Below are 23,160 nucleotides of genomic sequence, written 5' to 3' on the forward strand. Positions count from 1 at the left end.
CTTATGTGAGGTATCGATTAAGACAAGAACACAATCTTAAACTTAGTAGGGAAGAGCATTCCATTTCTAGGCATTCCAGCTTGTCTTTGAGGATGAGAAGTCAGTCAGAAAAACAGCTGTGTGTGACCCAGAGCAGAGAGAGAAAGAAAGAGTGAGCAACTGAGCGAGAGAAAGGAGGAGTGTGTGTTCCATTTTAAACCCTGGGAGCTCTAAGCTTCTCCTTAGCTGCCAAGTGTCCCCGTCTGTCTCGCATTCCCACCTCCCTCTTCCAAATGGACACACACGTACAACCTCTAAAGCTCATTTCACACATTTTTGTCAGCACAGCACAAACACACACACACACAGACAAACACACACACACACAGAAGCCGGCAGTGTTTGATCATACCTAATGCTGGCTGGTTAGAATAAACATGAACTTCTTGTCATGTGACAACTAGGTGGCACCTTAAGTCAAAAGCAATGACAGAAATAGAGAAAGAAAGAAGGAGAGAACTGGTTGTTGGTTGTTCACCAGTGAGAGCTGGCACAGTAAAGCCAATTCGCTCACCCAGACACCCACACAAAGCCCCTCCATTGGCACTTCAGCTGGTAAATTATACAGTGTTACCACACCCGCTTCTAAATGCAAATCTACCTGCAGGGTTTTGGCACTAGGACATATAGGACAAGCTGACATTTTAAAGCAGGGTGGTGCTTTCTTAGAAATACATGATGTCAGCCAGGCAAATCTTTCAGAACTGTTGATCATGCTGCATCACTGTGCGGCGGCGCATACTAGGAGGAAAGCGTTATCTACCCTCTGCCACATACATGAGCTCACGCATGCCTGTGATTGGATACTGTCACAGTGAATGACAACAGAGAGAGAGAGAGAGAGAGAGAGAGAGAGATCCCTCATAACCAGAGAGCATGGGCAAATTTTCCTCTCTGCAATTCGTCCTAATATGCATGATCACGATTAAGTTCAGTGAGACTCTAACAGCCAATAACTCAGAATAATTTTGATTCGCTTTTGCTTATTATACATTAATAAACATTAATAAGAGCCTCATTAGAATTTTCAAAATTCATTATTTACTTATTCAGTTAACATATATTAGAAATTTTATGTATTTTATATATAAAGTTATAGAAATGTAATTCAAACTGAGGAGATACAGTGATGTGATGCCCACTAGCCTCGCCTCACTGCGACACACCCCAAGCACCAGCATTGCAGTACTGCAAGTGTTCTCTATGCTATTCTTGAATACAGGAATATGATGAATTTAATGATTTTTTAGTAACACTCATCTAAAAACAAACCATTCTGGTCATTAGCAAATGCTGAATGCCATGTATATAGTGCTGGCCAAAAGCATACTGTATTACAGCGGGTATAAACATGTCTGTCTGCAGGTTAGGAACATAAGGTCCTGGTAGAAGTTTTAAAAACTCCATCCACATGGAGCAAGTGCTTCAGCTGCAGTGGGGTGAAAATCTAGGTTATCCTTTTTGAAGGCACTTACGGTGAAATTGAATTTTCATGTCTCTGCGGCTGTGTATATACACTGTCGTCCACGCGGTTGGCTCTTAAGCTTAATTTACAAAATGACTCTCTATTGCAAACAGATAGTCTGGATGCTCTGCACTGTTTTACACACTGTACATTCTGAAATCTAAAGAGAAAACAGAGCTGTGCATTCGCTTGAGAAAAGGCTGTTTGTGTTCAAGTAATAAAACATGTCAAAAGTAATCGCTGAGCTCTGTCTGGTAAGCATGGGCATCATTTCCCAGAAATGCACTGCCCTTAAGTGCCCAGTCAACGAAAGGCTGACTGCTGCCTCCCTTAAAACAGTAGCTATTCATTTGTTTTTAACCTCAAAATGGTCTTCCTGGATAGAGCTGGCAAGCAAGAAATATCTTACGGTTTATGATCAAATGAACCTATTGACCTCCCTTTCCTCAAAGCTGAAAAAGAAAAGACTTTGTAATTTTCTGGCAGAGAGCAAATAAAAGAATGATCTCAGTTTTAGGATGTGTGTGTGTGTGTGTGTGTGTGTGTGTGTGTGTGCGCACATAACGATGAGTGTGGCCTTGTTTGTCAGTGTGGGTGCATGTTAATTCCCTGCATTCAGGGAAAGATGAATAGTAGGTACACAATTGGAAATTTATTTTAATGCAATGCATGTCATATATACTTATATATATGCGCACATTGCAAAGTATATAGTAGTACTAAACTTAACAGCAGACCAAGTCTTTACCTAAAGCCTACAAAAACCTACTGATTTTAGGCTTAGGACAGGACAGAGAACCAGCACAAGATCATCCAGTGGGAACTGGCTTTGTATTAGCTGTAAATGAGAACATGATGTTCACTAATGTGGTGAGGCTGAGGGTCAAACTATAGAAAACAGCCTTGAAGCTGAGGCAAGCTTCGGATTTAGCGAGTAGTTAAAATAGAGCAGGATTGTCACACCTTCAACTCAGTGTGCTTCTGTCTGTGTGTGTGCCCATGCCCAGAGCAACTCAGAGTGATGGTAATTACCACATTAAAGACATGAGCAAGATCTAAAAGTGTACAACCATTAAACAGCAGCCCCTCAGACTGAAGTCTCTCCCACACACATACCATGAGATTGTGGTGGCAATGTAGTGGTAATGTGTGATAAGCAAGCTGACCTCTCTGGCACCTAGTTGTCATTTTGCAATTTTCTGCACCTGACTTGCAGATACAAGAGAAGGCGGCGTATACATGAGCCACATAATATGACCTTCCATCATTAAATTAGCAGCCTTGACACTGTACTTAAGTGAACACTCTGTTCACTTAACCCAGCTAAAACTATACGGAATATCCCCAAAATATTTCTAGTCATTAACGGAAAGGTAAGCAAAATACCGGCGCACCAGAACATGCTGTCTCAGTCTCGGTGCTGTCTAAGTGTGTGTGGACAAATCAAGTGGTGTGAAGAGCATTAAATCTCCTCACAGCTGAACAAATAAAGAGCACTGGAACATCCACTCTGCTCTGTATGCCCTCCTTATATACAGGTGAGGCTTCTGCTTCATGTGCGCATGTGTGTATGGAAGTGTGGGTATTTCTTGTGCGACAGCATTTGGTCCGTGACCTAAAATACATTGTTCAGCATTGTTCAAACATGCTGGCCCAGACCATTCCTTTCTTCTCTAAACCTTTCCACAGTTTAAACCCACCAATGGCCCAGTGTGGTTTGCATATTCAAACTGTGGTTACTGAAGTAATAGGCAGAAAGCCTGGGTTTCAGAAACTTCGTCAATGGGAAAATATTTGACCCAAATATCGCCTCACCCCCTACCCATAATTTACTCTTGCCTCTCTGGGGACATGGGGTGTATATACTTTCTCTGGTACCAGTACAGTACATACCCAAGGCTCTGGTTACCTCATAAACTGTGGTTAGTGGAGGAAAAAGCCCAGTGCTGGTTTTCCATTTCTAAAACCAAGCTGATTTAAATAAATTGGTTCTGTGGTGAATTTGCCAGTAACTGAATCAGCATAAATTTAGTCATTACTATGTTAGGTCGTGGGTATCACTAATTCACCCACAACTAAGCAATCGTTAAAGGAATTAAAGCAAAAATTTCCTTTTGCATTGTTAGACCTGAAAAGTGCATAAGACAGATGTCAAAACATTTAGAAACAGATCAGGGAACTCCTGGAGTTTTTTTGATTGCACATCATCATAGTTTATAACTAACAACAGCAGGATCTCATTTCTTTCTCCCTAACCCACAACGTGTATCCTGTTACTTCTCTATTTCTCCATTTCTCCTTTTATTCCTTCATGAAATACTCATTATAGATCCATTTATATCCATAAGGTCCACAGACAGTGCACCTCTGTTGGCAAAGCTCCTAGAGCTCACAGCACAGATCAGATCAGATCAGATCTGGTCAACGCCTCTTCCTTACATAACGCAATGCCAGGTAACAGCACTTTGACCTGCGATTTTTATTTGCCAATACTGTGTCAGGTGGTTCGTTTGTGTTGTGTTATCTCTTAAGGCCAAGGGACAGGCAGGCAGGTGAAATGCATTGCCTATGGACGAATCATGAGCAGCAGTTTAACTCACTTCACTTCAGTTTAAACTAGCTGTAGGTCCAGCGTCTTACAAAGTTGAGCACAGATGTGCATCTGTCAGTCAGGATGCTCGCTGCTGTGTATTTAATACAGTGCACTCGGAGTAGTACTGCAGGAACCTGAAAAAAGTAGGCTTATCGTTTCTACTCAGGGTGGAGTGACTAATTATTCTGGCAATCTTACACAAGTGCATGGCTCTTTACACCTCAACTCTGCACACATGCAGCATTTGAAGGTGTCTGTATGCACAATGCTTTTTTTTCCTTGACGTTATTTTGTTTGCACTTTTGCTTGTATCAGCAGCAGAATACCACCCATGCTGACTTAGCTGATACGCTCTCCAAAAAATAAATAAATAAATAAACAAACATGTGGGACCCTCAAGGTTATATCTTTTGTAGCACTTTTTCCAGCTTGGAAATTGAATGCAGTGTAACGTCAAAAAAAGTGTCAAACAAATTTAGGGTACATTTAAGGTCTTTAGAATTTTTTGCAAAGTTTCACACGTTTCCTGCATTCACCCTTTAAAGTGAAAATGACTCATCCCAATGTCCAGCAAAGGGTTACCTTTATTTGTTGTGTAGAAAAGTGCAGTAAGGCTGCAGGGTGTTTTTCTCAAAACTATTACAACCGAAGAAAATGTGTTGTTTTTGCTGTCTTTAAACTGAACCCGAGGTTAAGTTTGTGAGGAAGCGGTCACTGAAGCTGTGAGATAAACCTGGGGCTGGGTGTGGAAAAGCCGTTACCTTTGGCTTTATTTCTCAAAAGATCGTCTCTCAAAGTCACTTCAAACTCTTTGCGAGGTGTCAGTGAACTCTGATGCACATTTAAAGCCAGTAATAAGCCAGGGAACACCGACTGAGATGAACTGTGACGGACTTTAATAGACCCATAAAATAAGACTCTGTTACTGCTATACACTTGGTCAGTTCTGGTCCACGAAGCTGTGACGTCTCACCTTTGGTCCTTGTTACGTTTGTATACAACTTCAATAGTTGGGAAAGTAACCCCCATTGATATAAATGCATTTTAAATCTGTTCACTGAGAGGGAATAAGCCTTGAATAAACAGAAGTATTAAAGTGAAGAGTTTACTGCACCGATCCTGCAGCTTTGTTTATAAAGCACGTGCTTGACAAGGGTGAGGTGCAAAGAAGAAGAAAAAACAGTACTGACTACTAAAATCAGAGTCAGAAAAATGCAAATTTAACATGCATGAGTGTAAACAGCGATCAAACAGGCGCCTAAAAACCTGCCACGTTAACACCTACAACTACTCAGTCGTGTGAGCACATTGTGCGAGTTCTGGGGCTGTGTCCCAAACCGCAGAGTAGTTTAATACCGTACTTTAGTGTTGAGCACGGTTAGTTGTGTTAGTGATGGCTGGGCTTGGACGAAGCTGTGTGTGTGTGTGTGTGGACTCACTCTTGCAGTGAAGCTCGAGCAGAGCGCGGTACCACTCGTCCTGGTCCGCCTCGCTGTCTGCGGCCACGGCGAAGCTCTCGGCGCGTGTGTACAGCACGATCATGTGCTTGTGCTTGGCGTCGGCGCGCTTGTTGATGTTGAAACACGTCTCGAGCGCGAGGGCCCGTTTGGGTGCCGCTGCTTTCCCGCCGCGGAACTTCTTCTCGCTCTCGTAGTACTCAAGTCGGGCCGGACCACGCTCCGAGGCCGCGCGCAATACGAAGTAGCGCCGGTGCATGGACTTCTGCTTGCGGAGGTAGCCGCTCTTCCGCACGTCCTCGCAGCTCGGAACCTCGCTCTCCATTGCGCTCGCTCAATCCCACACGGTCTTCATTCATTCACACTAGAGCACACGGCGAAGTGGGGTTTTTCTCTCTCTCCTGCTCCCCGCTTCGGAAAAGTCGGTCGTCGTGCACGCGACGGCAGAGAGACTCGCTCATGCGGCTGCTGCTGCTTCCACAATGTGTCCTCTTGTTTCAGGGGTGGAAATGTCATCAGCCAAACGGCGCATCAAAGTGTGTGTAAAGCTGTGAGAAAGCCCGTCTCGGTTTTTAGCCAGGGCAGAGTGGCTAAATCGCATTAGTGTACAGTAGGATAGACTACATCGCCTCTGCTGCTACTGCGCGGCCTGTCACTCATCGCCCGTCCCCCTAGTTAAAGAGCGCGTGTGAGTGTGTGTGTGTGTGTGTGTGAGAGAGAGAGAGAGAGAGAGAGAAAGAGAGAGAGAGAGAGACTGTGTGTGTGTGAGAGAGAGAGAGAGAAAGAGAGAGAGACTGTGTGTGTGTGTGTGTGTGAGAGAGAGAGAGAGAGAGAGAGACTATGTTTGCGTGTGTGTGCGTGCGCGCGCGCGTACGTGTGTGAGAGAGAGATAGAAAGAGAGAGACACTGTGTGTGTGTGCATGTGTAAGCGTGTGTGGGCACCAAAGAGGAGGGGAGACGTGCTTCACGACACGAGATTGCCAACCAGAATCAAGTTTCATTGGCAGAAAACGTTGCCTTTTAAGTAAACTTAAGAGTTGTAGTGTTACCGTTATACATGTACATAAACCCTGGAACTGCTTTCAGCGTCACTAAGTTCACCTCACAGTACTGACACACGGGTCAAGGCGACCTCGGTAAGATGACCGTCTTCACGTAAATCGTTTCTGAAGCCTCTATATCTCTCAGAATCTCCGTAACACAAAGTTGTGTCACTTACGACCCTTCCGAGTAAGTTCCCTTCAGTCGCTTTGCTCATTTACACTGCGACCTCTCCTGGAGATGAAGGTCACTACAGCCATGTCTATTTTGAGAGAGCTGCAGTCATGCAGGAATAATAATTTAGGCCACATGCAAAGTTGAAAGTGATAGCTTTCTTTTTTTAATTTCCACTTTAAAGCTCTAAAGAAGTGCAATTACATTCATAACGCAATGATGTTTTTTTTTTGTTTTGTTTTTTCCACAGATAAAAATATAAATGCAAATCTTAAAAATAGATATATTGCATGAAATCCTGAAGCAGCAAATTTCAAAACTGAGGCTTGATATCCATAATGTAACTTGTACAATTAGATACACGTTGACACAAACAAATGAATAGCTTTTTATGCATATGGGTACTTCCTGTTACATAGACATTCTAAACGAACCAAAAAGAAAGAAAAAAATGTACAAGAAGCCTGACATTTTGGTCCATAAACATGAATAACGCAAATAACACTGTGTGAAATCTTTTCCAAAATTGCAGTACATTCAGGCAGCTTCTTGCTCACGAAGCGCATGCAGGCCGATGACGTACATACATGTATGCCTCACATACATACACAAACACATGATTTAGTCCATTTCTCCTATTAACATGCATTTGGAGAGTTGGCTGCCAAATGAGAGCTAAATAAAACTGCACACTTCATATTAATAACATCATAATATTTGAAGCTAGTGTTTCCTGCTACCCTCTTTCAGTGTTTAATTACTACAACTTGATACTTAGGTGTCTTTGCTAAAATGCAAGCCAGTTGGGTGCAGGCTAAAGCCTAGCAATGATTTATCAAGAGTACAGGGCAGGAGGTTAAAGCAGCAGTGTGTGTGTGTGTGTGTGTGTGTGTTTGTGTGTTTCTGCTATTGCCACTTGCTATCCGGCACCATTAGACTTATTCGATTGAACACATATGACATGAACACACCCACACGCAACCATACATTAAAAAAAAATGAACACAAAGACACACATGCTTACAAAAACTTTTTTTTGTAGTGTGTGGTGCAAAACGGTGCACACACATAACACATTCACACATACAAATACGAACACAGACCTAAACAAAAGGATACACTCTTTAATACACACAGATTAACTTAAACTCAGGAAAATGGGCAGTCCATGTGTGGTTTCCTCCCTTATCTGATGGAGGGAGTTTCCTCAAAGCATGGAAATGGCATCAAGCTTTCTGTCTCTCTTTCACATACACCCACATTCCAGTTCTCTCTCTCTCTCTCTCTCTCTCTCTCTCTCTCTCTCTCTCTCTCTCTCGTCAAAGGAACGGTGGGATCAGATGAAAGGATTCAGTGACGTTCCTCTGGTGGGGTAAACCGTCCCCTGAGAGAACACATGGAGAGAACAGTATTGAACTAAGCACATATATGCTCATAACACACATACACCACCCACACACAACACACACTTTCACTCATTAATAACCATTATACAGTATATTCCATTCTAGTCATTATATATGCTTGAGTTCTTTTCAATTGCTAACACGCTTTGTTTATGTCACATTTTCAAAAAAATCTCCACACAGTCGGCGAAAAAGAAGTGTATGCCGACCAAACTGTGAATCGTTTTTCATTGCTCTCGCATAAAATTAATTCAGTGACCGCATCTTCCAAAATCCACCAACTCTTTTGTCATTCACACTCCACCACCTGCACAACACTGTATATCTGCAGCATGCTAACACACCGCTTTCAAAACTGTTTTCAAAAGCAGTAAATGATACTGAATTATACAGAATATCTTAGCTTAATATTTACAAAAAAAAAGAAATATTAATTCCCAAGACAGCTAGTTGCAATTTCAGCTGAAATGTTTGTTTGAAAAACATGGATGAAGGAAGATAGGGAAAGAAGAGAGGAAGAGAGAGAGGACGATAAAGAATGCTTTCTGAGTGAGAAGTGTTGTCGGTGATATGGTCTAATAAGCTTATTTTGAGACATGTATGAAGTTTTTTAGTGGTTTGAGTGAGTTTCAGAGCTTAACTGTTTGTCTAACTGTTGTCCTTCATGGATATAGAAAGATAGGAAAAGGAGAGAGGAAGAGAGAGAGAGAGGGGATGATATATTTCTATAAAGGCATACAAAAAATAAAGGCTATTGAAGAAAACTGCAGAATTTCTGATCGTCACCGTACATAGATTTTTGTGCAGTCAATAATGTGTGAAAATGTGTTATTCTATAATGAAATACTGATTTATCTGCATAAAAATAATCTATAATGCTTCCTGTTGTTAGTGTTATTTTGGTCAGTGTGTTATGAGTAACGTGTGTTGCCAGTGATATGGTCAAATTAGCTTATTTTAAGACATGTATAAAGAGTTTTAGTGAGTTCTGGAGAGTAACTCTTTGTCCAAGATTCAAGTTGTTAAGGAAAGACTTTATGAAGAGTTTTGCATGTTAGCAACTGAAAAAAACAACCCTGATATTACATCAGTTCATAACTGTGCTGCATATCAAATCCATATAATATAATATGTAGTAAGTAACGAATCTTCACTATCCATTTTAAATGCATCTAATTAACGTTATGGAGCAGAATGGACGAGTGAAGGGCTACTCACGGTAAATGGGTTGACGGACATCGGCCGCTGGGGTTTGGAGGTGGACTCCAGTGCTTGGAAAGATGCGAAACCTGCAGTTGATCAATTTACCAATCACATCCAACACCAAACACAACAATTTGCCATTAATAACGAACTGAATTAATAATGAAGATGGAAATTGTATATGCAATATAACATTTCCAGACCCTGGAACAGAACAAGTGATGTTTATAAAACACCAATTATACAGCATGTTTTCTTTTTGCACATGCTCATCTCCACACCCTAGCTGAACTATGTATGTCTAAGGTGAATAATGGTGTGGCTGAACCGCATATTTCTAGATGTATATCCATATCCATATCTATATATCCAGCACATCCATGTTCAAAATTATACTGAGAATGAAACAATTTCATTAAATGTTTGATAGGTTTTAATAGTAATTATTATAATGATCACACTCTCATTAACGTAGTTTCATTAAAGCATTAGTGTAAGTAATATATACAAGTACATTTAATAGACTGCCTCTAAACTGGCACTTCGGAGACACCTACTGGTGTACTAGCTTTAGTGTATTTAGACTTGACTGTTTTCTTTGCTATGATCCTAAACTTAAACACCTCTGTCTCTTTGATGACTTTATTTTTTTTATAAGCCTTTACACTTCATAAATAACGATTTTTTTTATATTCCAGTCTCTGCTGCTCTTTTAGATGGATTATAAAAACACTAATAGGTTGGCATCCTACTTAAAATGCTCATGAAGCACTCGTGTCGTTAAAAAATATTTACAGACCTTTTATAATTAGGCTGCTGCAATAATTATAATACTTACAGTATTCCATACATATAGCATACAGTATAGTATAGATATCTGGAAAATACATTACTGTATCTGAGGAAATGCATTAAACCCAGGCTGATTTAAGACCTGATCGAACATCTAGATCATGGTTGACAATCTGGAGAAGAAATGTCTGAGCTCACCATTTGTCTCCTGATTATTAGCTGGCTCATGAGGAAAAGCATTCTGGGAGGTGGGAGCAGGAAAGGAGGCTGAGTGGGGGAAGGCAGCTGAAGAAGGAGACACGAGTGTACCGCTGTCACCTGTTTAAAAAGGAGAAACAAATTTACAAGTGCAATGTTTTTACACCACAGGCTGATTCAGGTCGTATCACTAACCTCTTTGTTAGCTTAACTGACACAAATAACAAAATACTCGTAATTACAACGTAATAACAATGTGTACCTCTACACCATTATGGCAGCGAACGTTTCATTAACATACTTTTTTATTTGATCGCTATTTGCTACCGCCTTGTAAATTAGAAACAATATTAGTTTTCTCTATTCTAAGGATTTCCATGGTTTTGCTGGGTTGTATTATAAGCAAATAAGAAGAAATGTGGTCTGGTACTTAAGTTAAGCAGGAACTTGTATTAATGTGTTAATTTATGAGCTGAAAACGAGTTAAAAGTAAACGTAGATGGCAACGGCAAAAAAAAAAAAAAAAACGCTCAGCTCTGTCGTCAAGCAAAACAGCTGTCCTTTTTGACCACTGAGTATTGCTTGACCACTGCCTGGGCAACTTGCCATAACACCGCTGCCACATATCATTTTTACATTCCTGTGCAGGGAGTCAGACCACTGACTGCTTGTGTACGGGGCTTGCATATAAATCAGGTTTCATAGCATGCTAATTAATTATTTTTATTTTCATGGCTTTGTGTATACTGATTAGCAGTTGATCTGTAGTCATAGTGTGTCCCTCGGGCTCCATATGAATGGTGATCTCACCAAATGCATGACCACATGAAGTTAAGTTTATTTCACTGTAATATAAAGCTTCCGTCTGCAGTAAGAAAACCATTCCCAGACATTATTAATAAAGACAAGTGACGTCACTAGGTCTTTGTTAAGAATATTATGGGGAGGAAATTGTTTGATAGGATTTTTTTTTTAAAAAAGAACAGGAAATCTCTATTTTGTTATCACGTGCAGTATTTAGGGCTGGGTTTCCTCAGATAAATGTCATGTTTGGCTTTTAATAAAATGTTATACAGTTTAATATTTTTGTGTCATGGACAGGTTAATCTTGAGCTAAAAATAGTTTTTAGATCACAAAATGATTACTAGCAGTCAATAATTTCTCTTAATCTGGGATTAAAGAAGTAGTCCTATGCAGAACAACATTCATCCCGTGTGTGTGTGTCTGTGTGTCTGTGTGTGTGTGTGTGTCTGTGTGTGTGTGTGTGTGTGTGAGAGAGAGAGACAGAGAGAGAGAGAGAGAGAGACAGAGAGAGAGAGAGAGAGATTTGATAACACATTTAATCCCAGTGCAAAATTGGGATGAGGCTCACCTGTGGCTGTGCTGTTGAAGGGGTTACTGGGGGATAAAGCAGGCTGTGAACTGCTGGCTGTAGAACAGAAGGGGTTTGGAAAATCTGTGGAAGGGAAAGAAAATAAAAGATAAAAGTTAAAAAGTTATAGTGATATTGTGTATCTCTACATCTCAAAACATTTACATGAATTTCATCATTATGGAGGAGAATAATCAGTATATATACATGTTTCATTAAGATTACAGCTGAATGTATCACTAAAATACATATATACTGTATACTTTTTAGAACACACACACACACACAAACACACACACACACTTTATTAAATTTTAAATCCCTCATTCCAAATGCTTGAAATTCCTAAAAATCTGAGGCAACCACTTGATGTTATATATTTAGTTGCTATTAAAGTGTCATATGATCTCAGTTTAAACACACCAGTCCTGACTCCAGTGAGAGTCTACCTAAACAACATACCTAAACAACATACATACCTAAACAACATACCTAAACAACATACATACCTAAACAACATACCTAAACAACATACATACCTAAACAACATACATACCTAAACAACATACCTAAACAACATACATACCTAAACAACATACATACCTAAACAACATACCTAAACAACACACATACCTAAACAACATACATAACTAAACAACATACATAACTAAACAACACACATACCTAAACAACATACATACCTATACAACATACCTAAACAACATACATACCTAAACAACATACCTAAACAACATACATACCTAAACAACACACATACCTAAACAACATACATAACTAAACAACATACCTAAACGAACAGCATCATGAAGACCAAGGCGGTATAAAAACAAGCCTGGCGCAAAACTCTAATAAAATATCAGTCAGGGTTTGGTTATAAAAATATCCAAACCCTGACTGATACTTTTCTTGAGTATACAAAGCACCATTAAATCTATTATGTAAAAAAATACATAAATAAATGGCAAAACCAAGCCTAGGAAAGACAGTCCAACAAAGCTCACACACTGGTTCACCTTCATCTCATATGATATGATGCAAATCAGAAAACTGTTTGCTCTCAAGCGGAATGCCAGTCGTACCAATCACTGATAAATGTTATTACTTTGGCAACCAGTGGTAGGAACACCTACTGACGACTTCATAGTGCAGCGACTGGCAACTTAAAATCTGTATGTGTGAATGTAGCTTTAGTCAGAGAAGCAACCATGAGGCCAAAAAGTGGGAAAATTCAAGGGGGATAAATACATACACTGCTGAATTATTTACTCACTTGCAAATGTTTGAGAGGCTGAAGTGACCTCTGGCACACCTGGGGAGCTTGGAAAGAAACCAGATTCAAATCCAAAAATCCGTAGTACAAAAAAGTTTGTTTAATACGTTAATTACTGAGTAATATGCAGTTTATTCCAGTAGGTATGTACCTTGCAGGTGTAGAACTAGAAGAGAGTCTGTTGCCAAACAGGGTGCTGTATTGTGGAGGGCCACTAGAGGGAGATGTGGATGCAACTACAAACACACATCACTGTTGAGTCATCATATGGCCCTGACTCAAAAATACTTCCAACAAGCTTCGCCTCTCATCACCTCCACCTCACCACCTCCACCTCCGCTTGAGCATTAAAACTGCACACTGAATTGCATCTCAAAAAGAGCTAAAGTATTTTACAAAACATCAGCATCAACACATTTCCTTAAAGCATATCACTACAGTATTACAAATCTAAAGCTCTTGCTCTTCTTATTAATATGACAAACAACAACGTTTAAAGAATCGATGGTGAACTGGACGCTCAAATGCAAACCTTTTCCATTTCACGGAAAACAGATTGGCCGAGCAAGGCCTGATGTTTCCCTAAAACATTCACTTAATCATCATATAAGCAACAATTAAAAAATGATTATGGTAGAATTTATTTCTCTTGTAAAAATACACTCAAGCAAACTTTACCTGTGGTTGGTGTGTCAGAAAAGGCTTTGTCAAGTTGAGACACGGCAGCATACTTGTCCTGAGAGACAAGTGGAGGAGCCTGAGGGCTTAGTGCACTAGGGGTTGATCCAAGACCTCCAAAATCCAAGCTAAGAGATTTAGGCACAGACCTAAATGGGGCTCCGCCTCCTGAGGATACCGTGCGACCTATAATAATCACAGCAGCGGATTTCAGATCAAGTCCTGATGAACCGAGTACACTTCACATACATCTGATTCAACTAACTTCTTATTTATTTAAACAAACCACATTTATTACTAAAGACTCTACCTCCATCATAATAATGCAAGCAGAAAAACAGCATCGTCTCACAAGCGGCATGTTTGAATGGTGTATCCATTTAAACGTAAAAACACTTACAGGTTAGAATTACAGTGGCTCCTGTGATATCAAATTAAATTAGCTTTTATTTCATTCTCTACAGAAACTGAGTGTGCTGGCTCTCTAGGTTATAACATTTATATCTGCCATTTGCTCTTCTCTGTTATAGCAATAAAACGGAAAATTTTGGTGAATCTGGCATTTAATCCATTCTGTTAGAGGTTCTATTGATTCTGTTAAATTATAAGAGGGTTTTTTTGCATATTACAATGTCAACTGTGATTCATTTCTGCCCACAAAAATAGCATCTGAGCAAGAACAGGAGAAAAATTGGCTGACGTCCAACTAAATAAGCAATACACCAGCACTAAAGTAATGAGTTACACCTGCGTCTGCATACAAATAGAGCCCTAAAGCTTATTAATAAAAGTCAGACTAATTGTATATAATATAGTGGCATTTTTACAGCCACGGTTCTCATATTTGAGTGGAACAGCACCATAACAATGTGCCAGCCTCGCAGTTATTAATCATATAATTCCTTTAAATCTATACAGTTCAGACCAGCATCGTTTTCCTCCTTCAACAGATGCAGAGTGAACACATCAGTGACCTGCTGAATGTGCCAGTATGGGCTACATCCTAAATATATCTAAGCTTTAAAGGCTTTTTTTTTTTTTTTTCAGAGAACAGAGTGTCTGTCCTTGACCTGTTGGAGCTAGGAGGCAGTGCTTTGAAGTCAGAGCGTGGAGGTTGTGTAAAGCCAGACTCAACAGCATTCCATAGCTGACTAGGCCACCGTTGGCATTTAGATCTAGATTCACATATCACTAACACTTCACACACAGTTTCTGTCCGTCTGAGATCAACATGGTACATTTCAACACATACAGAGCTACAGAGCAGAGCGTGACTCAGTGTGACAGTCTAGAAGAACCTCTGACTGAGGAATCATGCGAAAATATTTTAGAAATAAACTGTAGGAACATGCAGGGAGCACGACATGTAAATAATATGCGCACACAGAGTTCTTCCTGTCGTTACTCTAACCGCCCTATCAGCTCCATATTAGTGGTCAGTAGAAGGATAGCTGGAATAGTAGTGCATGCACATGCAGACATGCTTTCAAAGCTCAGCAGCTTACCTAGTGTGAAGCTGTTTTTGAACGTGCTACTTGCTGAAAGGTTGAAATAGACCAAACTTAGAAATAGTGCATACAAAATTCTAGATCTATGTGCATGGATATGCATATTTGTATCTGTGCACACCTGAAGGGCGTGGAAGGGCAGGGAAAGAGGGAAGGCGACTCTGGGGCCCCATTCCGGGAGAAATTGTTCCTGGTCTTTGCCTCTCCATTCCACTTAACAAGGAATCTGAAAAAGCGGAGGGAGAGATGTCAGCTGCTAAATGATATAGAATGAATCACCACAGAGAACAGTGTTTGTGAGACAAACACGACAGGAGGAGTTAGAGGGAAGACAGATGAGAAGTGCCTGGATGTGAACGGAGCACAAGAAGAAATGAGAAGAGAAGAAACAGAGGAGAGTAAAAGATTTGTGAGGTGAGAAGACATGGGAAGATGTGATAAGGAGAGTAGATAGGAGAGGAGAACATATGAGAAGAGATGAAATAAGAGAAGATGAGAGTGCAGGAACAGTGCCTTTAATAGTGTGGTCTCTGAAGCTCTGGGATCGAGTGGGTCGAGCTGTGAAAACCTCTGTACGAACATCAGCTGGAGACACAGATGGAACTCTATCCCATGACGGCAACTGAGCCTGGGACTGCCAACACACACACACATACACAGATTACTTTTAAATTTGTACCTTGATAGAAACATATCATTACATAACATCAACATTTTCAGAAAGTAACGTATTTGAAGAATGTAATGTATCATTTATCATGGTAAGATGGTTTCTGTTGCACGCTTATCATCCATGATGCATCAGAATTCATTATATTTTTGCCATTGTCCTGTTTTCACCCAAATACTACAATACTCAGCATGCAATAAGACAGAATATAATTCAAACACTGAGATTCTCTACTGTGATCAACCTCTGAGTGAGACATAACTCTTAATATCCAAATCCCGGCGCTACTGTATTGTCTACATAGTGGGATTTTAGTGACTTTAAATGAAAGAATTTAAATAGTCTACACTGCATTGTGCCTACTATAGAACACAACTCCAAGCCAATAAAAAGATAATTCTGATTCAAGCTGCTCCATCTTTGTCCTCATTTCATCTTAGCTAAGTACATTTGTCACAATTACTAGGAATTTAACCTTCTTATCTTGCTAATTAATTAACATTTTTTTAAATTGGCTTAACAATAGCTCTATATTAATTGTGTTAACTTTGTTTAGCTTACAAAAGAGTAGCATCTGCTTGGGAAGCAACATGGCTTTCAGAATAACAATGCCCCTGATGTAATTGTAAAGCAAAATATAACACGCTCACAAATAGCAGTGCTGTAAACATCAAGAGACTTGTGCATCTACATTAAATTCTCTCTATATAAATTTGTATACAGTACAGGATACAGGATAAAAATATATGGACATTATTACACACATATGTGAGTCTCCCTCAAATTGTTGCCACAACATTTGAAGCACACAATGTCTTTACGTGCTGTAGCATTATAATTTCTCTTCCCTGGATCTACAAGACCTCTACAAGGACTGTTCCAGCATGACAACGCCCCTGTGCACAAAGCGAGCTCAAGACATGGTTTGCCAAGGTGGGAGTGGAAGACCTTGAGTCTCTGACCTCAACCCAAATGAACACCATTGGGATTGGAATGCCGAGTGCATCCCTAGACCTCCTCATCTGACATCTGTGCCAGAGCTCACTAATGGCTTTTCTAATGGATCTCACTAATCTAGTGGCAAGCCTTCCTAGAAGAGTAGAGGTTGTTAAAAAAGCCAAGGAGGATTAAATCTAAATGGGATTTTCACGAAGCACATATGGATGTGATTGTTTAGGTGTCCACATAATTTTGGTCATATACTGTATGTCTGGTCATTGCAGGCTAGAGCACCAACTCCTTCCTAGACACCAAGCCAGCTACATTAATCTGTTAATCTTTTTTAATTTTGTCCAGAGTGTCCATGTAAGTACTAGATCACTTTTCAAATGCAAATATGAGGAAGGCTGTCTTCTATGATCCAGAGACAGAAAAGCAAGTGCAACAGATATATCTGACAGATGAACGACAGCAGGATTTCAAAGGTGCAGCAAAACTTTTGCAGGTACTTTTCTTATTAAACTGCAAGTGTACCTAATAAAGGCAAAGGTGGGTCAAATTTTCTTTATACATTCCTATGACTTTTGCATGCTAAACTATTTTCTTATTTCAGCCTCTGTTTTTTTTTTTTTTTCTAACCCTCTATATGACTATCTCTAGTTCTCTCTCAATCTTCCTCTCTCACCAGAGCACGTGAAGGCCGGGCTGCTGGATTCAGCGGGTGTCCAGAAGGAGGCTGAGTCTGAGAAGGAGCTTGAACTCCGGTACTCCATGGAGCCTCTATATCCCTCCTGCCTTTACTCTTAGAGAAATGCCTAGAAAATTAAGATATGCTCCATAAGGAATTCTAGATTACAATAAATAGAAGCATAGTTAAAACTAGAGTCATAACACAACGTTAACATTCAACATAAACCGACTCACCATTTCTTCCTCTCATACTTATCCTGAAGAAATTCTTTAAACTTCTGCGAATCACGTGGGTCAAAAGAGCCATCAGTCTTTGGGTCGAATGTACAGAGCCACATCCTTTTCCCAACCTGCATTCCCACAAACCAGAATAATCTGCTTTAGATTGCCATTCAGCTCATATAAGCATGGAGTATAGTAAAGGGCAGAGTAAATAATACACTTCCTTGTAAATACTGAGTTTCATACATAGACACATCCACTATGATTTATCCATCAGTAACATCCTAGCTGTACAATCATCATCTTGTCATTTTTAACCGTATCTACAATACATATCTGCGACAATCACCAGCCCTTTAAGCAGAAGGAGGAGATAGAATGACTCAGAGACTGGAGACTTGCATTTCAGAAATCTTAAAACAAAAAGAGCTCCCACCAATAAATCATTCACATATTCACAAGGGACTAGTGTGGTAATAAGTGAGAGGCTTTTAGTGTGGTTACATGCGGTGGGTGTGTATGTGTGTATCAGCAGATGAGTGCAAGTGCATGTAGTGTGAGCATTCTGAAGAATATGAGGACCTTTAATAAATACTCTGCATGTCTGTACCATGTATCCTTACATAACATTTCTGGACTAAACAGACAAACTCACATAAAGTACATATGGGTGTTACTTCACATGACCTAGAGCTCACACCTTCCAGACTGCACACACAGAGCAAGTAACTGCCACATTCCTCATACACACTTTATGCCATCCCACAGACTAGTCCAGTCTAACTCCTCAACACGATGAAAGGAGCTCTTTTTATATTCATCACAAGACAGACAGACTAGTCACAAACCATGTTCATGTAAATTACACAACATATTCTAATAGTGTCAATTCTTTCTCATGCATAATTTATGAACAGCAGGTTTCGTAGTGAGAACAGAGAATGCTGTGCACCATTAGAGCAGAGCACAAAGTGCAAATTTATGTATTGGACCAATGCACTTTCAATCAAATCAAAGAACATGGTAATTATTCATAGAAATCCACTGTGTGTTTTATTGTGTAGGAGAACATCTTTAGCCCTATTTGGACTGGATTAAATTTACATGGCTATTAATAATAATTCTAGCATTTGCAGACGTTACACAGTGATTTTTATTTCCATCCAGATCGACAATGTCTAAGTGTTTTTCTCCATCCTCACCTGAGAAAATATCAGCCTAAATTACTGACTGTTATTAAGCAAAAAGCATAAGAAATATTAAAATAGTCTTGGACTGCTACTGAACAACCTGGACCAGAGGGTTTTAACACAGGGAAGATAAAAAAAATGTAATTACAGGGACCAAATTAAAGTAATTTTGGTTTTTAAGTGGTCTATTACACCTATGTAACTTATGCAGACATTCTACCATCGCGTTACACTATATTGCCAAACGTTTTTGGACACCCCTCCAAATCATTGAATTCAGGTGGGGTTTTTTTCAGGGGTTGGGGTTGGCTCCATAGTTCCAGTGAAAGGAATTCTTAATGCTTTAGCATACCAAGACATTCTGGACAATTTCATGCTCCAAACTTTGTGGGAACAGTTTGGGGATGACCCCTTCCTGTTCCAACATGACTGTGCACCAGAGAACCCGATAAAACATCTTTGGGATAAATTAAAGCAGAGACTGTGAGCAAGGCCAAAACTGGGACATCTGCCTTTACATGCACATGAATGTAATATGGAGTTGGCCTGCCCTTTGCAGCTATAACAGCTTCAACTCTTCTGGGAAGGCTTTCCACAAGGTTTAGGAGTGTGTTTATGGGAATTTTTTACCATTCCTCTAGAAGCGCATTTGTGTTGTCAGGCACTGATGTTGGATGAGAAGGTCTGGCTCACAGTCTCTGTTATAATTCATCCCAAAGGTGTTCTATCAGGTTGAGGTGCAGGCCAGTCAAGTTCCTCCACACCAAACTCTCTCATCCATGTCTTTATGGAGCTTGCTTTGTGCACTGGTGCACAGTCATGTTGGAACAGGAAGCGGCATGTTGGAACGGGAAACTGTTCCCACAAAGTTGAAAACATGAAATTGTAAACTAAGGGACAAGCCCAACCCCTGAAAAACAACACCTCAATTCAATAATTTGGTAGGGTGTCCCAAATTTTTTGGCAATACAGTGTATTTTCGTTTTTGCACCAAGGAACATCACGTCTAAACAAATAAAAACACTGATTTGAAGTAGGCCACAAAGCTTTTTAAGGAAAACATAAAATAACATCAACACCTTTTCTCATGCAGCCCTTACATTCAGTATAATATCTTACGCAGGCTTAACTAAGACAGAGGGGGCGTGTCTGTTACATGACCACGCCCAGCCAATTTACAACGCATCGTCGGCGCGCAGGAGTGCCCACTCACCTCGTTGCCATGGTTTTGTAAAAACTCTACTTCCTGTTGGGAAAATGTTGTCATGGAAATGGACTTGACCCTGTGGGGTGGGTTGAGCCCCCTCCTGAAAGAAATCAGAGAGATAAAAACTAGATTGGGTTTTGAAACGTAGCTGGGAAAACGGGAAGAAGGCGTATTAAACTGGAAAAGTGACGTCGCATTCGTCTACAGTTTTGGGGATGTGTGGGACGTGGAGGATGGCAATATGATTTTAGATTTTAAAATGCAGACGTGAAAATGAAGAAATAAAAATATATTAGCATATAAGATAACGAAATCTGGTACAAAAAAAAATCCATAACCGTGAAAATAGGCCATGATGCGATTATTGTTGGTGAAACAGCTTTTACATGACATGATCAGAAAGGAAAACGTGAAATCTGCGTGTCTAATCTTGTGCTGCATTATAAGCGAGCTTGCTGAACATGCAGGAAAATAAAAGCTTAATGATGCAAAACCTGAAACCGTGACGAAATGAAACGTTGCACAGGAGAAGCACGCCTGGGGAAAAAACGACAAAGTAGTAATTACCGCTTGAATGAAGACGTTAACACTGAAAAATCATCCTCCAATCTCTGGTACTGTAGGGCAGGGTGAGAGGGGGGCTTGCCCTATCTATGATCATAGTCTCTACAGCACGTCGCCTACTACATGATCAGGTTTAAGTGCGGATCTGTTGCCTATAGGACTAAACTTAGCATTACGCATAATCCTCTTACAAGACTCGTGCGCCTATGCGACGATATAACAGTAATCTGGTGGATGACATAACACACCAGGATGGTTGTGCATAAATGTTCGGGTACTTACAGCATTCCGGAACATGATGTGCAAACGAAGCAGCCCACCGTGATATCGGTGTAAGTTACACCAGGCTGGCCGCACTCGAAGCAATGTTTGTTGGGGCCTGTTTGCGCGAGCTCGCGGACCTTGCGGGCGCAAATCTCCTGGTTGTCCCGGTGCTTTCGGTTTGACATGCTCGTGCGTTGGTTGCACTCACACACACACTCTCTCTCTCACACACACATACACATACACCGCCTGTCAGGGATGTCGAGTCTGCAGCACGGAGACGTGAACTGGCTCTCCGTTAGACTGCACTCCTTCTCCGTTTTTACTCCGCTGCGTTTTTCACGTCCGCCTTGTGAAAGCCACTCTCCGCGACTGCATAATCTTCAGGCGATTTATCTCAGGGATCTCACATGCATATTTCAGATGCGTAGTCACCGAGCTGTCCACTGGAGTTTTTCTTCTTCCTCCTCTTCTTTTTAAACACTACTGCATATTTAGTTATCCATTGCTACCCATACTCAATTTCTAGCGCGCGCTCTAAAAATCCACTTATAACCCGTCCTGAGATGTGTAGTTTCCTTGCGTTTGCCACGCATTCATGACCATCGTGTTACATGGTTAAAGCTCATGAAGAACCCGCCCGTCCTTCCACGAAGACACGACGCTCTGCTGGAGCGCTGACAGAAATCTGAAAGCTTCGAGGAGAGAAAACAGAGATGTATGAAGCGCACAGATACTCAGGAAAAAGAAAATGAACAGCAACAGGATGCAGCAGCTGCCAAAAACAACTGAGTAATAGAATAGAGCAGGGCGTGAATATCATTGTTTTTTTTTTTTGTTTTTTTTTTTTTTTTGTTGTTGTTGTTTTGTTTTACGCGCATATCTCCAGTGTTATCAAGAAATGCCCGGGTTAATGCTTAGAGACAAACATAATGTTTATCATACCAGGGTTTATTTTTTCGTTTGGAAGGCCAAATCGTTTTGAAAATAAAAGCCCTTTCCGTCCACGATGCTGATGTGGAAATATTTACGTAATGCTTTCAGACTCATGGTGAATGACGCAGTAAAGATCCAGACAGATAGCAAAATATGTAATCAGTACATCTCAAATACTATGCTGTTTTTTATATAGTAAACCCGTACTGCTTGTCATGTAGCAAAAACTGTACAACTGTCCAATGACCACCAGATGGCGCGATTTGATTGCGTTTATACACAGACCAGGCATAACATTATGACCACCTGCCTAATCTTGTGTTGGTCCCCCTTTTGCTGCCAAAAACAGCCCTGACACGTCATGCACTATGTATTCTGACACATTTCTATCAGAACCAGCATTAACTTCTTCAGCAGTTTGAGCAACAGTAGCTCGTCTGTTGGATCGGATCACACGGACCATCACACGGATCTTCACTCCCCACGTGCATCAATAAGCCTTGGCCATCCATGACCCTGTCGCCGGTTCACCACTGTTCCTTCTTTGGACTACTTTTGATAGATACTGACCACTGCAGACCGGGAACACCCTACAAGAGCTGCAGTTTTGGAGATGCTCTGATCCAGTCGTCTAGCCATCACAATTTGGCCCTTGTCAGACTCGCTCAAATCCTTAAGCTTGTCCATTTTTCCTGCTTCTAACATCAACTTTGAGGACAATTCACTTGCTGCCTAATATATCCCACCCACCCCTGTCACAGGTCATAATATTGTGCCTGATATTTTCTCAACTAGATTAGCAATTTGTACAAATGACTAAAAATATATATTATAGTCTAACCAATATACTCATGATCCACTTTTAAGAAACATCTGTACAATCATGTAGTTATCTAATCAGCCAATCATTTGACAGCAATGCATATAATCATAGATTAGATACAAGTCACAAGCTTCAGTTAATGTTGATGAATGAATAAAAATAAAAAATGAAACCCCAGATTCTTGTTTTTTTGGATGATAGCAGTGGGACCTGGTGTGGTCTTCTGTTGTTGTATCACCTCCAAATTTGATGTGAAGGCTGACATGCTTTTCTGCCCAGCATGGTTGTAAAAAGTGCTTATTTGAGTTCCTTATTTGAGACTTCCTCTCAGCTCAAGCCAGCATGGTCATTCTCCTCTGATCTCATTCATCACCATGGTGTTTTAGCCTGCTGTGAAATCTCTAGAGACTGTTGTACATGAAAATATCAGGAGATCT

At 40.4% G+C, this 23,160-nt stretch overlaps 2 protein-coding genes across 4 annotated transcripts in view; both read right to left on the bottom strand.

The window, feature by feature from the left end:
- The window catches only part of si:ch73-335l21.1 (insulin receptor substrate 1-B), a 46,095-nt gene extending 39,770 nt beyond the window's left edge, over positions 1-6,325 (bottom strand). Inside the window, exon 1 of the mRNA XM_058394429.1 lies at positions 5,537-6,325. Coding sequence (XP_058250412.1) covers positions 5,537-5,879 — 343 coding nt within the window. The 5' untranslated portion in view covers positions 5,880-6,325. The remainder of the gene's footprint in view (positions 1-5,536) is intronic.
- A 587-nt stretch (positions 6,326-6,912) lies between these two features.
- On the bottom strand, positions 6,913-21,755 carry agfg2 (ArfGAP with FG repeats 2). Of its 3 annotated transcripts, XM_058394435.1 has the most exons (14): positions 20,983-21,751; positions 20,143-20,236; positions 17,752-17,867; positions 17,513-17,642; positions 15,732-15,852; positions 15,340-15,444; positions 15,216-15,248; positions 13,711-13,896; positions 13,184-13,268; positions 13,033-13,079; positions 11,742-11,825; positions 10,369-10,488; positions 9,394-9,464; positions 6,913-8,153 (listed from the first exon to the last, which is right to left on the bottom strand). In XM_058394435.1, the coding sequence occupies exons 1-14, from the start codon at positions 21,147-21,149 to the stop codon at positions 8,106-8,108; spliced, it is 1,407 nt and encodes a 468-aa protein (XP_058250418.1). In that variant the 5' UTR covers positions 21,150-21,751; the 3' UTR covers positions 6,913-8,105. The 3 variants fall into 3 exon arrangements, with proteins under 3 accessions (XP_058250418.1, XP_058250419.1, XP_058250421.1); XM_058394436.1 differs by lacking the exon at positions 15,216-15,248; XM_058394438.1 differs by lacking the exons at positions 13,033-13,079; positions 13,184-13,268 and having other exon boundaries at positions 20,983-21,755.
- Between the last annotated feature and the right edge of the window lie 1,405 nt (positions 21,756-23,160).

This window comes from Hemibagrus wyckioides, linkage group LG07 (genome assembly GCF_019097595.1).
Source record: "Hemibagrus wyckioides isolate EC202008001 linkage group LG07, SWU_Hwy_1.0, whole genome shotgun sequence".
In the NCBI taxonomy this organism is placed as follows: domain Eukaryota; kingdom Metazoa; phylum Chordata; class Actinopteri; order Siluriformes; family Bagridae; genus Hemibagrus; species Hemibagrus wyckioides.

What these genes read in the sequence shown, in the direction of transcription:
- agfg2 (XM_058394435.1), bottom strand. Translation starts at nt 21,149, where the DNA reads ATGTCAAACCGAAAGCACCGGGACAACCAGGAGATTTGCGCCCGCAAG. An exon ending in TGCCCTTCCACGCCCTTCAG is followed by an intron (nt 15,249 to 15,339) that starts GTGTGCACAGAT and finishes TCAACCTTTCAG; the next exon opens with CAAGTAGCACGTTCAAAAAC. An exon ending in AGCCTCTCAAACATTTGCAA is followed by an intron (nt 11,826 to 13,032) that starts GTGAGTAAATAA and finishes TCCCTTCCACAG; the next exon opens with ATTTTCCAAACCCCTTCTGT.